The sequence below is a fragment of the Lepidochelys olivacea genome (genome assembly GCF_965140295.1).
Source record: "Lepidochelys olivacea isolate rLepOli2 genome assembly, chromosome: 3".
NCBI lineage: Eukaryota > Metazoa > Chordata > Testudines > Cheloniidae > Lepidochelys > Lepidochelys olivacea.
In genome coordinates this window covers 90400059-90418255 of record NC_140413.1, presented here as the reverse complement: position 1 = coordinate 90418255, position 18197 = coordinate 90400059, and the positions used below count along the sequence as shown (strand labels likewise).

The following is an 18197-nucleotide window of genomic DNA, read 5'->3' as shown; positions in this document are numbered from 1 at the left end:
TGTTTATTTTGAAATTATTTGTTAAAGCTATTCATTCTTTAAGAGTGTACCAATCAGCAATTGTCTATTAACTTGTGAAGATTCCAGTCCACACTAGTTTATATTCAGGAAGGTCACAAAGTATCTTTCTAAATAATATTTTACTTATAGATTTGCCTCATGATGAGAATCTCAAAAGTTATAGTACAAAGAATATTACCTTTTGAATAAGGATATTTAGATTGGGTCAACATATTTAAGATCCTGATACAGTCCTGACAAAGTTGCTGAAAATCTAGGATTGCGATTTGAAATTAAAACTTTGAATAAAATCAGTTAGCCTCACCCAGACTGGGAGAACTTTTGTGACAAAAAGGGCTTGTGTTCTCTTCAAAAGCCATTTCTACAAATGGAATACCACTATTTAAAAAACAAAAAACCTTAGAATATGCACAACTACACTCAGTCCCCACATTAGGGCCACTCAAATAATTACAGAAAGCCACTGAAGGAACGTTGACTGTAAGTTGTAAGTGAAAATTTGACAATTTAAAATGGTGTATTGTCATAATACTATCTGAACACTCAGGCTAGATGTCTGGGGGATTAAAAACATGCAAATATATACCAGGCTGATTACCATAGTGCAAAATAAGAAAAACAAGTCTTTCACAGGTTTGCTAGTTAGTAAAGATTGCACTGCATACTGTTCACCAATCTGTTTTTTGAAGTTATACTAAAATTCCAATATCTTAATCTGTAATTACCAGGCTTTTTCATGGCGAGAACTAGAGCTGCTAGAAAAAAAATTCCATTTCCCAGTGGGGAATTTTGAGTTTTTGAAATTAAATTTCCATATCAAAGCAAAACAGGAAGTAAAAATACTGAAACACTTCACAAAACAACAAAACCCCAGAAATTTCAAATCAATAAGGTTTATGTTAAAAATGTTGTTTTGAATCACAATCTACTTGAAACAACAAAACTGTTTTTGATTGTGCCAAAAAGAAAAAATAAAATATCAAAAGAGACATCTTCCCACAGAAAATTTTGATTTAAATGAAGTTAAATTTAAGTCTCTCACTGAAGTGAATTATCTACATCTTATAATGCACTGTCTGCCACATCAAGCTATTTTAACATGTATTCAGTTGACAGAATTCATGTATTATGTTAATGGAGAGTAACACAGTAACTTGGGAAAAATTGTTGTATTAATACTGTTGAAAAAATATTTTATGCATCCTTTGTATCTTTCATGTTTGTCGAATTTAATCATTTCCTTTTAATACAAAAATAGCATTTCAATTCAATTTGCTTTTCAATAACTAGGAACAACACACCCAGTATATAATTCTGAATGTTGCATATAAAGATCCTGTACATCCCCAGAAGATTTCCCTACTCCAAATCCATTCTGTAATATACACTTTGTATATTTTTTTGCAAAGCTCCATAAACATTTTTAAGCACTGGTCATTTAAAACTTTGTAAGCAAGAACTTGCACGTAAATATTCTTTACAAACAATAATACTTAGAACTTTTAAGTCTTCAATTCATTTTATAATCATTAACTAGTTGTCAGTCCCTTTAAAAAGTCAAAACAGGAATCTGCCTCTTTAGCACAAAAAAAAACCCGGATATTTACGTAGTTTTATTTTTATATAATTAGTTGTAAACTTGGATTAGAATTTCTAATAAGCACCCCAAAAGCTGGAAAAAACAAATAAAACTCCAACTAGAACGAAAACCAAAATGGAAGGGTAAAATATGTTATACATATTTTTCCTTCCAAGAGAAAAGCACTAAGTTCTAGTTCAGAAGAAGATGGCTATATTACTAACATTTCATTACCTGAATCTGAGCTCGGTTTCCTGCAGTAATATTAGAAACAGTCCAGCATGCTTCTTTTCGAATGGATTCCTTAGGACTACTCAGCAAATGAAGGAGACAGGGTAATGCAGAGCAATTTAGAATTACCTAAAATAATTTGAAAGTTGAAAATTTCTGCCTGTACAACATAAAAAAGGTACAGTTCACAGTTGACAGCAGAATTCAAGACAGACAGGCTTTATAAGAATATACTTTACATCTATCAGATACTGCATTCCAAAATGAAGGTATTTAAATGGCAGCATAGTGACACAGAAAGAGAAACAGACAATTTGGTGATTTGGGGAGAGGTGCAGTTGATTAGGCCAAAACAGGAAAGTTGTTATGGAGGGGGGGAAAAAGGAGCAGTTGGACCACAAGTTATTTAACAATTTGTATACTAAGGCGGGCAACTGTATGCCTACTTTACACTAAAGTTACTGAAGCTAGATCCAAAAACCAAATAAATGCACATGCCAATGACAAAAAAAAAAGGGGGGGGGGAGAAATAATGGCGGGATCATTCCCCCCCCCCCATAATAATGGTCAACGCACAATTAGCTAACTATTATGGGCCATACTCTGCACTCAGTTATGCAAATGAAACTCCTACAGAACCACTCTCCTCAACTTTTGTGGCCTTATCCCGTCCTGATTCTCCTTCTGTGGCACACTGCTGCTTCAGTCTCTTAGCAATTTATCTTTCCCTCCAGCCTTGTGTGTGCATTTCCCTCTTTTACTTATCCTTTGGTGAAGGAATGTACTCCACAGATTCAATATCTATATGATGGCGACTCAAAATCATAAGAACGTTACGAATGGCCACACTGGGTCAGACCAAAGGTCCATCAAGCCCAGTATTCTGTCCTCTGACAGTGGCCAATGGTAGGTGCCGAATGAACAGACAGGTTATCATCAAGTGATACATGTCCTGTCACCCAATCCCAGCTTCTGGCAAAGAGAGGTTAGGGACACCATTCCTGCCCATCCTGGCTAACAGCTATTGATAGACCTATCTTCCATGAATTTATCTAGCTCCCTTTTGAATGCCGTTATAGTACTGGCCTTCACAACATCCTCTCCACCAGCTCTTTCTTGTCCTCAGTATCAAATTTAAGCACTTTGTACAACCACCGAATGCCTGCACAATTCTGCTGCAGTCTACATCCCAAACTTCATTTTATATTACCTCTCCCTTTTTCATGCCTTCTTCCACGCTACCTTTACACATGCAATGCTCTCTTAATCCATAGTGCATTAGAGGACCTTGCCATTCTATTTGAATCCCTTTTAAAAATTTACTTCTGTGAGGCCCAATAAAAAAATCACATAACTATTTAAATCAACCCCCTCTTCTCTAAGTCTTTTAGATAGTAAGCTATTTACTAGCTATTTAAAGCAGTCTTTATCTGCACAGCCTCAAATTCAATGTACAAGGTTTCCTAAAGATTAGTCAAGTGAGGACAAGTGGAACCACAGGTTCATGGACAAATAATTAAACGTACCACCTAACTGCAACCGATAAATACAAGAATGGAGTACAGTTCCCATACAGGAAACTAAAGCCATTCTATACGTATTGGTTAATATAAAACATTAATCTATTGCTTGTGATTTATAAGGTTCATACTGAAGTAGAAACCATAATTACAGTCCACTTTGATACTTCTGTATGACTGAAGTTTTTATGGAGAAAGAGAGGAAGTTTTGAATCAGTTCGCATGTGTCTAAAAAAACCAACTAGAATGGCTACTAAAGACACTTTGTCCAAGTGGGTTATTATATAGTTGACTCCTGTTAATAATTACTGAAAATGTATTATGTTAATATCTGGGAAGAACAAAAAAGAGTAAAATTCAAAAATGTAATACAGTATTTTTCCCATAGAATTGGAATGACTAAATTAACCTTATCCTCACAGCAATTACATGTAGAAGTCATTGGCCAAAATTATTAATATCTTGTCAGACTAGTAATACAGAATCTGTCTAAATTCTTACATGGCCCCTTTCACTACGGTATCTGAACACCTGTTGCTAGACAAATATGTGAATACAACTAACAGCCTTAATCAGTTCCCTAAATAGCACAATTCATTCCTACACCAAAAATTTCTATATGCTTTTCCAAATTAGCTATATTTCTCAAGTTAAAAGTTGGTCTTACCTGTGTTTGAATATCATCACCGGTCACAATATTTCCAACTGCTCTTAATGCAGGAGACACCACCTTGTAATCATTATGCCTAGAGACAGTACAAATGTTAAACTGCTTGAGGCTGCCAAACTTTATACAATAACTACAGTTGGAGGGTTTTAGGCTTCTGATAGGATTTAAACTTATGGCCATGGCAACAGAAAGCCATCTCTTGAAATCTTCCACTGTTTGGCCAAATTCTCCCCAATAGCTCTTAAGTCCAGTTGACTATTTTAAAGGAAGGATTTCCCTTTCGAAGTTGCAACAGTGATTGTCTGTCACAGAGAAAGCTATGTCTACAAATCAAGGACGTGAATGACTTCACCCTGCCTGAATTTCACAGAATAACTGGGCCTTTGGGAATGACGTAATCCAGTGAGCAAAATTCCTGAAGTAGCCATCCAGCCTAAAAAGAGAGGCAGTGAAACTGAAGATATTTCCCTTCCTCCAACTAGTTTTTTGGGAGGCAGACTCCATTCCTTTCTCACAAATCAGTAACATGGAGACACCCCCACAATTATCAATTAGGACAAGAGTCTACTGAACTGTCCTTCATCAACCATGAAAGAAAAAAAAAAAAAACATGTCTAACACTCTCTCCCTAAACGTATCCTAGCCATCTATTCATAGGGAGTAGTGCTGACTGAGCAGCTCAGGGATCCATACTCTGCTATTCTGCAGACTCATAGTGCAGAGTGTTTTTTTGTTTTTCCTCTTCCTCTTGGCAGTTTATGAAATGTCCACCTAGTAAACTGGGAAAATGTGAAAAAATAGCACAAAACTGTTTCTGGGACTTATGCTCCCATTAACTGTCCATGTTTCTGCTAGGGGACCCCTTAAGTTTAATATTACCAGCAAGAAAACAAATACAACAAAACTCAAAAACCTGAAGTTTTCAGGCCAGTTTGTGTCTCAAGCACAATCCCTTGCTTTCCAGGTTAGAAGTGCTGTGGATGAAGCATCTTTCGCTAGCAACCTAGGAAAAATTCAAGGAGCTGACCAAGCCAGAAGCAGCACTGAAAGGCTTCAGACTGAAGCGCTTTACAGTCCTCCTCCGCCAAAGGGACAGGCACTTTACATGGGCCATAAGAGACGACTGAAAAAAAACGGAGTAACCCTAAAATAGTGGCTCTCAACTTTTCCAGACTAGTGTACCCCTTTCAAGAGTCTGATTTGTCTTGTATACCTGAAGTTTCACCTCCTAAACTACTTGGACAAAAGTGTCACAGCACACTATTACTGAAAAAATAGCTTATTTTCTCATGTTTATCATATAATTATAAAATAAATCAATTGGAATATAAATATTGTACTTATATTTCAATGTACAGTATATAGAGTAGTATAAACAAGTCACCGTCCGTATGAAATTTTAGTTTGTACTGACTTTGCCAGTGCTTTTTATGTAGTCTGTTGTAAAACTAGGCAAATACAATATCTAGATGAGTTGATGTACCCCCTGGAAGATCTCTGCATTCCCCTGGTTGAGAACCCCTGCCCTGGAGGACAGCCCATCAGTACTGTAGGCCCACAGTTTGAGCCCATGTTCATGTTGGCAACACCCTAAAATAGAGATCTGACTAAAGGCACTTACATAAGAAGTTCCACCAATCTTCGACAGACTCCAGAATCAATAACTGCTTGGATTTTATCATTGGGTCCATCTGAAAGGTAAGAGAGGGCCCAACAAGCATCTGCTAATACATCTGGGTCACTGTTAAACAACAGTCTTGATAAAACATTTAAGCAAGGAGCAACCTAGGTTAAAAAAAAATTATACATGATTAGATGTTTCCTCTATTTTTTGTTTTAAATTTGTTTCTTCATGGGCTAATAGAAAAATGTGAATTAAGTTACATGCACCGTATGGCGAGTAGTGTTGGCTGACAATCTCAGAATGGATTGTTTCATGGTCGAGGCTAAGGATGATTGATAGCCCAAATCAGAACCCTGTAAGAATTACCTTTACTTTATCACACAGTCTGCTACGAAGACATTGCAACCATGTAGTAATGCTAGTCTTTCCTTTTCATGTAAAGGATTTATTGTGTGTTTCAGAATTTATCAAGTAAGGTTTGCTTTTCAGCCTACCCACTTGAAGGAATTACATTATTATAATCACTTTACAAAAAGGGATCATACGTTTCTCAGCTGCCCATATACTACTGAGTTTTACAGAGCCAAACTAGGAAAATTCGACTCCCTCAGGGAATGGATGGGTAGGATCCCCTGGGGGACTAACATGAAGGGGAAAGGAGTCCAGGAGAGCTGGCTGTATTTCAAGGAATCCCTGTTGAGGTTACAGGGACAAACCATCCCGATGTGTCGAAAGAATAGTAAATATGGCAGGCGACCAGCTTGGCTTAATGGTGAAATCCTAGCGGATCTTAAACATAAAAAAGAAGCTCACAAGAAGTGGAAGGTTGGACATATGACCAGGGAAGAGTATAAAAATATTGCTCGGGCATGTAGGAATGAAATCAGGAGGGCCAAATCGCACCTAGAGCTGCAGCTAGCGAGAGATGTCAAGAGTAACAAGAAGGGTTTCTTCAGGTATGTTGGCAACAAGAAGAAAGCCAAGGAAAGTGTGGGCCCCTTAATGAATGAGGGAGGCAACCTAGTGACAGAGGATGTAGAAAAAGCTAATGTACTCAATGCTTTTTTTGCCTCTGTCTTCATTAACAAGGTCAGCTCCCAGACTGCTGTGCTGGGCATCACAACATGGGGAATAGATGGCCAGCCCTCTGTGGAGAAAGAGGTGGTTAGGGACTATTTAGAAAAGCTGGATGTGCAGAAGTCCATGGGGCTGGACGAGTTGTATCCGAGAGTGCTAAAGGAATTGGCGGCTGTGATTGCAGAGCCATTGGCCATTATTTTTGAAAACTCGTGGCGAATGGGGGAAGTCCCGGATGACTGCAAAAAGGCCAATGTACTGCCAATCTTTAAAAAAGGGAAGGAGGAGGATCCTGGGAACTACAGGCCAGTCAGCCTCACCTCAGTCCCCGGAAAAATCATGGAGCAGGTCCTCAAAGAATCAATCCTGAAGCACTTACAGGAGAGGAAAGTGATCAGGAACAGTCAGCATGGATTCACCAAGGGAAGGTCATGTCTGACTAATCTAATCGCCTTCTATGATGAGATTACTGGTTCTGTGGATGAAGGGAAAGCAGTGGATGTATTGTTTCTTGACTTTAGCAAAGCTTTTGACACTGTCTCACAGTATTCTTGCCAGCAAGTTAAAGCAGTATGGGCTGGATGAATGCACTATAAGGTGGGTAGAAAGTTGGCTAGATTGTCGGGCTCAACGGGTAGTGATCAATGGCTCCATGTCTAGTTGGCAGCCGGTGTCAAGTGGAGTGCCCAGGGGTCGGTCCTGGGGCTGGTTTTGTTCAATATCTTCATAAATGATCTGGAGGATGGTGTGGATTGCACTCTCAGCAAATTTGCGGATGATACTAAACTAGGAGGAGTGGTAGATACGCTGGAGGGCAGGGATAGGATACAGAGGGACCTAGACAAATTGGAGGATTGGGCCAAAAGAAATCTGATGAGGTTCAATAAGGATAAGTGCAGGGTCCTGCACTTAGGACGGAAGAATCCAATGCACCGCTACAGACTAGGGACCGAATGGCTAGGCAGCAGTTCTGCAGAAAAGGACCTAGGGGTCACAGTGGACGAGAAGCTGGATATGAGTCAGCAGTGTGCCCTTGTTGCCAAGAAGGCCAATGGCATTTTGGGATGTATAAGTAGGGGCACAGTGAGCAGATCGAGGGACACGATCGTCCCCCTCTATTCGACATTGGTGAGGCCTCATCTGGAGTACTGTGTCCAGTTTTGGGCCCCACACTACAAGAAGGATGTGGATAAATTGGAGAGAGTCCAGCAAAGGGCAACAAAAATGATTAGGGGTCTGGAACACATGACTTATGAGGAGAGGCTGAGGGAACTGGGATTGTTTAGTCTGCAGAAGAGAAGAATGAGGGGGGATTTGATAGCTGCTTTCAACTACCTGAGAGGTGGTTCCAGAGAGGATGGTACTAAACTATTCTCAGTGGTAGAAGAGGACAGGACAAGGAGTAATGGTCTCAAGTTGCAGTGGGGGAGGTTTAGGTTGGATATTAGGAAAAAATTTTTCACTAGGAGGGTGGTGAAACACTGGAATGCGTTACCTAGAGAGGTGGTAGAATCTCCTTCCTTAGAGGTTTTTAAGGTCAGGCTTGATAAAGCCCTGGATGGGATGATTTAATTGGGGATTGGTCCTGCTTTGAGCAGGGGGTTGGACTAGATGACCTCCTGAGGTCCCTTCCAACCCTGATATTCTAGGATTCTATAATTCTATGAAATTCCTTCTAATCTCAGTTCCCATTCACTTGCAGTCTCTCTGGGCAGAGCTTGGAACCCAATCTCTTCCTATCACCTCTACGTGGACAGTAGTTTGTCTGATGAAGCTGCCAGTTTTAGCCCCACCTCACCCCTCAGTTTTCCCCTCAAACGTCAATGTTGGGAATACTGGGTTCTTTGCAGGGATTAAGAGTCCTTTTCTCTTCAGCTGACAGTTGCTACACAATTCTGCTTCCCCTACCTCCTTTTAGTGCTGCTACTGTGAAAGGCAAAGGAACTACTCCGAGTAGCAGTTGCCCAGAGAAGGGAATATGTAAGTAGCAAAGAGCATCCTTGTTCCACACTACCAGAAAGGGCTATTACTGAAGGCAGCAGTTTATAAACTAGAACAGCAAGATGGGGAAACTACTCACCATTTTGTTAACATCCCCCCACAAGAATAAAATTAAAGTAGCATATTAATAAATAATTAATCTCATACTCTATGAGAAAAGTTTTGCTGAAGGGAAAATTGAGCGAGGCTGAGCAATTCACTTACCCAAGGTCACAACAGCCAATAGCAGAAATGAGACTAAAATTCAGGAGTCCTGACCTCACTCCCCTGCCCTCTTCCAGAATACCCAATTTACTTCAATTAAATAAACTATTTAAAAGCTTTAGGATAATGATACAAAAATGTTCCAGATTTACAAACAAATATTTACATTACAAAGATGGATTGCTTTTTCGAAGTTAAAACATCACCACATTAATACTATTCTGCTGAAGAGCTATAGCAAAATACAAGAACCTTGTTTCCTAGCAAGATACTGCAGACCAAGCTGATGAAAAGTGACACTTTTTAACTACTTTAATAGTTTATTCTCTTGTTTATAGAAAGCATCAAAAAAGATTAACATAGTTTATTTAGGTTTCAGAGTAGCAGCCGTGTTAGTCTGTATTCGCAAAAAGAAAAGGAGTACTTATGGCACCTTAGAGACTAAAATTTATTTAGACACACTGGATTTGGTTTGGTTTTCAGATAGTGAATGAATCAATATCCTTCGCACTAGCATTAAGGTCAGCAGAAACACACAAAGCTCTGCATATAATATGGTAACATCTACATTTTCTATTGTGTCACACAAAATGGTGACTATTTATTAGTGAAGACTTAATTTACCTCAGAATGAGAATAGATCATATGGATCTACAGCAACATGTCTTCTCAAACAAAAAAAATTCTTTATCCCGGAGACTGACTGGGTTGACTACAAGAAGATTCTTCTCTGTATGAGAACACCCCATTACAAGGATAGTGCCCCTTCACATTTTGTAAATTCCTTAAAAGCGAAATATTTTGATTCCTTACATACCTTACTAAAGTCTGGAGGTGGATTCTTGCCTCTACAGAGGTTTGAGAGAGCCCAGACTGCATTTCTAGTTGTTGTAAGTCTATTTGAATTTGACAACAATCTGCCAAGCAAGAGAACAAATATCACATTACATTCATTACCAAGGAGTGGTATTCCCTTGTTTTCCTAGGATTCTTATTATTGTCAGAAGTCTAGAAATAATTCCTAATTCCTTTCCTCTTGCAAATACTGATTTTTTGCCTGTTCTGAAATATTCTCATGGCACAGACCGGTTTAATAGAGTACGTGGTTCACAAGAGACACTTTCCCTTACACTATTGTATAGCTACTCCTCATTCACAATCACATAACATTGCGGTGTCAAGTACAGCAACTGCTTACACGAAAAATATTAGGAAAGTAATTAATTGAGTTTCTTGTAATGCAATATAGCAGTCGGTAAAAGGAGGAGCCAGGAACAGCAAGTGGGAACCTTCCTTATTAACATAGGTTTCAGAGTAACAGCCGTGTTAGTCTGTATTTGCAAAAAGAAAAGGAGTAGTTGTGGCACCTTAGAGACTCTAAGGTGCCACAAGTACTCCTTTTCTTCTTATTAACATAGGTATTTTCATTTAAAGGAACACATTCAGACTAAGCTATTTTTAAAAAGATTGCTGGCTATGTTACTAGAAGAATTTTTTAAATCTAAATTTACTTTTTAAGCATTTAAGTTTGAAAATGGTAAACAATGCTGCAATATTTGGGCTGCAAAAACTGCGAAGGAATGGATACACATTGTTCAGTGTTTGAAATTTTCAAGTTGTTTGTAAAGCGCTGAGGTTATTTATTTTAAAAAAATCTTTAGAGCTCCTCTACACTTGAAAGTTTATTTGGACCAAAGTAGTGTACAAATTTAAAGCACAAACAGCTATTCCTGAATAACTCTGTCATCCAGGAACCTCTTGGTGCAGGGGGCACAGTTTTACAGGGACCTCCTATGTTGCATATATTCATAGTAAGAACTTAAGGGTGGCATATGATGTCTCTACTGAGAAGCAGTAGCTCACCAGTTATCATAATCACAAGATTTATGTATGGATATATTTGAGGAGTTACATGTAGGGTCCTACCAAATTCACGACCATGAAAAACGTGTCATGGACTGTGAAATCTGGTCTTGTGTGCTTTTACTCCATACAATTCAGATTTCACAGAGGAGACCAGCATTTCTCAAATTGGGGGTCCTGACCCAAAAGGGAGTTGCACGGGGGTTGTAAGATTTTTGGGGGGGGGGGGGGGGGAAGGGAGAAGAAGGGTCACAATATTGCCACCCTTATTTCTGCAGTGCCTTCAGCGATGGGCAGCCAGAGAGCGGCGGCTGTTGGCGAGGCACCCAGCTCTGAAAGCAGCGCCCTTACAGCAGCAGCGCGGAAGTAAGAGTGGCAATACCATACCATGCCACCCGTAAATCAATTACAAAATCCAACCAAATTAAGCCTAGATATTCCAAGTGTTAGAACTGATATAGTTTTTTTTATTTTTGGTGTTATTGGTCTAAGACAGGGGTCAGCAACCTCTCAGAAGTGGTGTGCCGAGTCTTCATTTATTCACTCTAATTTAAGGTTTTGCGTGCCAGGAATGCATTTTAACGTTTTTAGAAGGTCTCTTTCTATAAGCCTATAATATATAACTAAACTATTGTTGTATGTAAAGTAAATAAGGTTTTAAAAACGTTTAAGAAGCTTCATTTAAAATTAAATTAAAACGCAGAGCCCCCCGGACTGGTGACCAGGACCCAGGCAGTGAGAGTGCCACTGAAAATCAGCTCGTGTGCCGCCTTTGGCACGCGTGCCATAGGTTGCTTACCCCGGTCTAAGAGCTAGTAAAGCAAAAATGACAATCTACATTAAAGTATTTCCTATAAAAAATACAAAAGCCTATGTACATTTTTTTTAAATGTATACACATACACACAATAACTTGTAGTGTATGGTTCCCATTCTCTAGAACAGTATGTTTTACTTACAATATTAACCTAAATACTTACTCCAAGAGTGGTGGGAGTATTCCACAGTTTAAGACAAAGTCTCTGCATTCTGCGTTGTCACCAGCAATATTACCAAGAGCCCACACTGCCTTTAGAAAGCAAAGAGCTAAAGTAAGCTAATATAAACACAATAAAAGTTTATCTAAAATAATATTATAGCGTAGACTACACATCATGTATTCCTCCCATGACAAATTCCTATGATGGAGTCAAAACAGCTCATGATTATAATTACGTGAACATTCCAGAAAAGAAAATCCTCTCATTGTGCAGCTTTCACAAATCAAACTTGCATATTTGATTAAGTTACATCCTACCCAAGAAAGGGCTTGCCAGCCTTTTAGCCAAGCTTTATAAAGGCCATATCTTTGTACAAAGAAGTCAAATACTTGAATAATTATATCCGTAATGAATGGTACTTTAGAATGTGAATATGCTTCCACCAAAAAAAGATATCTGCATTTTCTCTGCAACAATAAAAATTTTGTATCCACATCAGATCCGCGATCTACAAAAATGGTCCGCAGATATCTGCATCCGTGCACATAAAATGGATATCAGCGAATTTGCAGGGCTCTCTCTCTCTCTCTCTCTATATATGCAATTAAGGATAAAGTTCCCTTTGGCTAAGCAACTCAATTGCAAACAGCTATTTAAAATAGAGTCATTACAAAGGATGTATTAGATCAGGAACTATTATTGCTTATTTTTCAGTCACTCCAAAATGAGCTAGGCACTTTACAAACAAGTAAATGACAGTCCCTGCTCTGAAATGCCACACCCTAAGTTCAGTAAGATACACCATGGGGCAGAGGGAAGAAATTAAGAGGAAAGATAAGGGAAACAACAAGATCATGTGGTAACTCAAGAAAGTATATGGATATCTTAGTGGTAAAGCTATTTTAATTTTCTCTATTGCTATGCCTTAGATCCCCTCGCTTCTTGCGAACATCACAACAGAAAATGAGTTTTTAGGAGGAAACAGAAAGAGATAAAAGAGGTAGGCTGGCAAAGAGGAAGCATAAGGGGCAGCACAGAAAAAAGGCAGATATTTGAGAGACGGAAAAAAGGAGCACACTGTGTGGAGCCTTATTTTTGTAGTCATAATAAACTAGTACACAAATTCTACCACTCGAAACTTTTTAAACCATACACAGAGTAAACAGGAAAAGGACAGTTATTTAGAAATTACAAAAACACAAATATGTACCTGCTCCTGTACATCTTCATGTTCTGAATTAAGCAATTTAATAAAAACTGGAACAGCTCCAGTCTCAATTACTACTTTGGTGTGTAGGAAAGTTCCAGATGCTATATTTGTCAAAGCCCAAGCTGCTTCAAACTGTTGAAGGAGAAAGACAAACAGAAGTCATTCATGGGAAATCAAACACATTAAACAGAACAGATTTTACGTATTTGGAATTTTTATCAGATTATCCACTTAGATGTTTCTTCTTTGATACTAAAATAAATCTCTCCATTACTATGCTTTTACGAAGAAGAAAGTCACTGGCATTAACTAAATCTAGTACCTATTAAGCATCTTAGTAAAGGAAGTTGTTGGCTTGATTACATTATTAGGGCTTTTCTATACACGGAGTTATGCCTGATTCACTGTTCCTAATTTAATTCATGCGTGGACAATCCTATTCTGGAATAAGACTGTCCATACATGGAGTTAATTAGTAACAACTCCATGTGTAGAGAAGCTCTTCGGTTTTGACTACACAAGAAAGTTGCACTGATTTAACTGAAGGTGTTATTTTAAACCTATTTAGTTCTACTGATGCAAACCCCTGAATGGACACTAATTTCAGTTTAAACCAAGTTTAGCTTAAAATTAATTCTGGTGCTATTTTCTTGGTTAGATAAAGCCTTAGGCCTGGTCTATGCTACAGAGTTAGGTTGACATACGGAAGCTTATGTTGACCTGTGTATGCGTCTATGCTACAATGTTCCTCCCACTGATTTAACTTGCCCGCTACACCAACCAAATAACTCCACATCCGTGAGAGGCGTAGTGCTTAGGTCAATATAGTTAGGTCAACACAGCATCCTCATACACACTGCATTGCTTACATCGCCTGTTGCTGTCTTTGACAGCCTAAGCCCCCCACAATGCCCCACTTAAGTCAGCGTAAGTGCTCCAGGTGAGGACACGCACTGCCGATAGACAAGCATAGCGCAGACACGAAGAGCCGATTACTGCGGTGGCTGTAGGTTGACCTATCTTAAGTTGACTTAATTTTGTAGCGTAGACATGCCCTTAGTCTGGCTTTCCATGTGGCAAGAAGTGTTGGGTAGAACTAGGTGTATTCTTATTGTTTGTTGAAAGATTTTCTGGACGGGTCAAAGACATTTTTTGATTTACAATGTTTTCCTAATTTTCTTTTACAAGATTTGTGAATGAAGTTGATGTTCACAAAAACATTTTCAAATTAGACAGTGTGGGCAGATGCTGTGACAGCTTGCTTACACATCTATCTCAATGCCTTGGATATTCCAGTTTGAGGGCTCTCTTGAACTGAATGCCATTCACACAGAAGCAGGATTTGATAAAATGAATATAGGGAGACTAGCATGGAAGTCTCTTGAGGACCAAGTGGCAACAAGCTGACATCTCATGCAACTGGAATACAAATCTCTGATGGCCACATATTACTAAATGCAATTCTAAAACCATATTCTCCCCAGTTTTGTTTTCTGAGTTTTTTTCCCATTCCCAAACCTAAGTCAATATCAGTAATATTCACTCACTTGGAGAGTGCCATTCTCATTCCTCTCTAGAAATTTCACAAACCTCTGCACAACTCCTTGTTTCTGTATCACTTCATCTATAGGTGGATTAGGTTCTAGGGGAAAAAAGAAGGTTATTTGCACTAATGAAAATGAAAGCCAACAGCTTAAATTACACCATAAATATAAAATATACTACTGAGCACAGTTCTCAAGAAATTCCTACCATAATTGTAACTTCAAATAAAATTAGTTTCCTCATTCAGGGAACAAATCATGATTAGAGACAGAGGCCATTATGGTATCTGCCACAATCCCAACTACAATAAACTGGAAGTGTATTTTACATTAGCAGCTGAATCAAAATTGTTCAAGGAATTCAAGCACTGCAATGAGCACTGGTAAGTGTGCAATCACTGCCCTAGCCCCCTTTAATCAAAGTCCTTGCTTTTGTTGCTTTATCTGAAAGACTTAACATTACTGTAATGAATCTTTTTGTGTTTAGCCATTATGTCCAAATGAATGTGACTACTCATCTGATTTAAACATAGTTAGAAGCTCCAGCAAGATCGGTTTGTTTTTTTTTAAAGTTGCAAATTTAAGACATATAAATTCAATGTGACTAATACTTGTTATATGAACACAAAGCAAGTACCATAAAAAAAAGTAAAATGCTGATTTACCTTTAGAAAGCAGTTTTCTAAATTTTTGTGTTGCTGTGAGCTGTTGATCAGGATCATCTGAGAAAATCATCTGCACCATATCTGCTGTAATAACTTCTTCCTAAAAATGTACAAATGGCATCTTGTTTGCAGTTTTAAGCACATTTTTAAAAATACTTTAATTGTATTTATGTAGTACTTACTTCTGGAATAGGTACAGTAGAGCTGACATCAGGATCCTGGATGGGGCTTTCTACCATAGACTCTTCATTTCCCAGGAGAGAAACATTTCTGCGCTTAAATAACTAAACAAAGAAAAATGTGTCAAATTTTACATTGTTTTGTGGTTTTTTTTTTTTAATATATGGGATAGATATACAAAGCATATAGAGGTATGAGCTGCTACAGATTTTTTTTTTGTAAGTTTGAAGAAAAGAAGACGTTTCCAAAAGCAGTCATCAGAACCTCTCAACAATTCTCAGAAAACTTCACAGAAAACGTGGATCATATGAAACAGTAAGGCATATACATTAGGATGAGTGATAGTAATGTCTCAATTTTCAAAAAAACCTGAATTTTAACAATGGACTATATACTGACTCCCTTCTTCTCCCCAATCACCCATGAAACTGGGGATCTTAAAATAAAGTTTTAGGAATTTAAAAGGAAAAATCCAAACACCCCTGCAGTATTTGTAATCCAGAAAGAGCTAATGTGCCTTTGAGGCTTCACCTTGGAAGTTTCTTGTTTATTAAATTAGAAAAAAACATTTAAAAATATGTATGGGGATAAGAACAGATGACTGATTCCACGTCTTCGATTCCATACTTAAGCAATTCAGGAAGAATGCTGTCAACCAGGTGCCTTGCTGTTTTTCAGCTTCCGCAATGCTTTTTTTACTTCTTCGATTTTTACCTCAGATACATCTATATCTAGGTCTAACGGTTTATCATTGTTAAATTCCAGTCTTATAATTGGTTCTGGTTGGTTTAGCACTTCTTTGAAGTGTTCCACCCATCTATTTTCTTGTTCCTCCTGTGTTTTCAAAATTTCTCCTTGTTTCCCTTTCACTGGGACACTTCTTGAAACCGTTAACAGGATATGGATCAAAATTCAGATCACGTAGACTGTTCTTGTATGGTTTCTTTCCCATGCTTCTTCAGCTTCACTAGCCTTACTTTCTATCCAATTTTACTTATATTTTTTGCATTGTTTCTTTACTGCTTTGTCAAGGTTCCTGTAGGTTTGTTTGGTTTCTTCAGTCGCATGTTGTAGTACTAGAGTCTTGTTTTCTTCTTTTGTCTATAATTTTCCATGTTTCTTCTGAGATCCACTCTTCTTTATTGCTTCCTCTCTTTCTTATCTTTTCAGCTTCTTCTAGCATAGCTGTTTTGAAAAGATCCCAGTATTTTTCCACTTTGTTTTCTTCAAGATCTTTAAGGGCCTCAAACCTATTCTTGACCTCTATCTGGTACTCTTTTCGTATTCTGCAATCTTGTAGTTTCTGTGTATTGAATAATCTCAGTCTGTGTTCTTTCTTTTTAAGCACTTTAAACTTCAATTTGATGTTTGCTTTCAGTGAATACTGATCGCTCCCTATATCGGCTCCTCCGAATACTTGTGTCTAACACTGATGTCTTCCACCTCTGACTAACACAGATATCGTAAATCTCATTTTGTATATGGCTATCTGGTGAAATCCATGTCTTTTTGTGTATGTTTTTATGTTGGAAGAAAAAATTGCAGATGCGAAGATTGTTTTCAGCACAAAATTCAAGAAGTCTTGTGCCATTGTCTGTCGTTGTTCCAGATGTATGTGGGCTGATGACTGTTTCCCAACCTCTTCTTTCATTTCAAAGATCTGGGAATTAAAATCTCCCATAACCAGGACAAGATTGTGGTTTGGTATTTCTTTCATTACATCGTTCAATTTTGTATAGAATCTCTCTTTGTCCTCTTCATCTACATCGTTTGTTGGAGCATATGCCTGAACTATGGTGCCCTTAATGTGCTGAAAGTGGAATCTAGCTGCCAGTAGCTTATTTGATATTAGCTGCCAATTCATAAGTGATTTCTTTGCAGCACTATTCATGATGATTTCTACACCTCTCTCATGTTTGGTTCCACTGGAATATAACATTGTTTTTTCTCCAGATGTTATCATACCTTGATCTTTCCATCTAACTTCACAAAGTCCTAGGATGTCAATTTTATATCTACCCATTTCTTTGATTAGCTGTGCTAGTTTTCCTGCACTATTTAGAGTTCACACATTTCAGGTAGCTATGGATGTACTCTTTTTGGCCATTACTTTTTAATTACAAATTAACTGACAAAAATTCATATACATTATTTTAATACAGTTCACTGAGAAACTTTAAGAAAAAAATTCATTTCCAAACTGACATCACAACAGGTCACTACCATAATATAAATATTAACCATCGCCACCTGAATATACCTAGCCACCTACTTTACTATTAGCTTCCTGTATCTATTTATATGTTGGAGATACACCACCCTCAACTGTAATATTTATGCTTTAGCAGACTGCTCCTAATTTTTTACACGTAAACAAAATGTCTGCTACTGCCTTGATTTTCTTCTAGAAACCAAACTACTGTTACTGAAAAAATCAGCCTGTTTATATGATTATTATATAGAAATAAATCTTTATGAATGGAAAGCTCTCAATTGACAACCATGCTTATTACATTTAATTGTTAGAAACCTACTTGTTCTTCTCTTTTTTGTTTCCGAAGCTGGATTCCATCCTCTTCTCTCCGTCTGCGCATTTCTTGAGGATTGAGTGCATTGTTCTTGTAACTTTTCATTCTATAATTATCTTTTCCTGGGCTCGCCATCGTGTCTATAAAACAAAACAAACAAACAATGGGATTTTTACCTTCCAAAAACCTGTATGGGTTGTGAACCTTTGGGGCACAGGCTGTGTCTTCCCACCAACAATAAAGCCCAAGTTTCTCAAGAAGAGGTGTAAAAACCTCTTTGCCTAGGCTTTTGCTAATTAA

General features: G+C 37.9%; 1 protein-coding gene across 2 annotated transcripts in view; it reads right to left on the bottom strand.

The window, feature by feature from the left end:
• The window catches only part of KPNA5 (karyopherin subunit alpha 5), a 29220-nt gene that overhangs the window by 9511 nt on the left and 1512 nt on the right, over nt 1-18197 (bottom strand). For both annotated transcript variants that reach the window (XR_014710850.1, XM_084623341.1), the window contains exons 2-11: nt 17904-18037; nt 15372-15473; nt 15190-15289; nt 14528-14622; nt 12981-13112; nt 11771-11859; nt 9745-9844; nt 5643-5806; nt 4019-4097; nt 1835-1960 (exon numbers count right to left, since the gene is read on the bottom strand). Coding sequence is in view for 1 of the 2 variants with exons in the window: in XM_084623341.1 (XP_084479467.1) it covers nt 1835-1960; nt 4019-4097; nt 5643-5806; nt 9745-9844; nt 11771-11859; nt 12981-13112; nt 14528-14622; nt 15190-15289; nt 15372-15473; nt 17904-18037 (1121 nt within the window). In the remaining variant the exon portion in view is untranslated. The remainder of the gene's footprint in view (nt 1-1834; nt 1961-4018; nt 4098-5642; nt 5807-9744; nt 9845-11770; nt 11860-12980; nt 13113-14527; nt 14623-15189; nt 15290-15371; nt 15474-17903; nt 18038-18197) is intronic.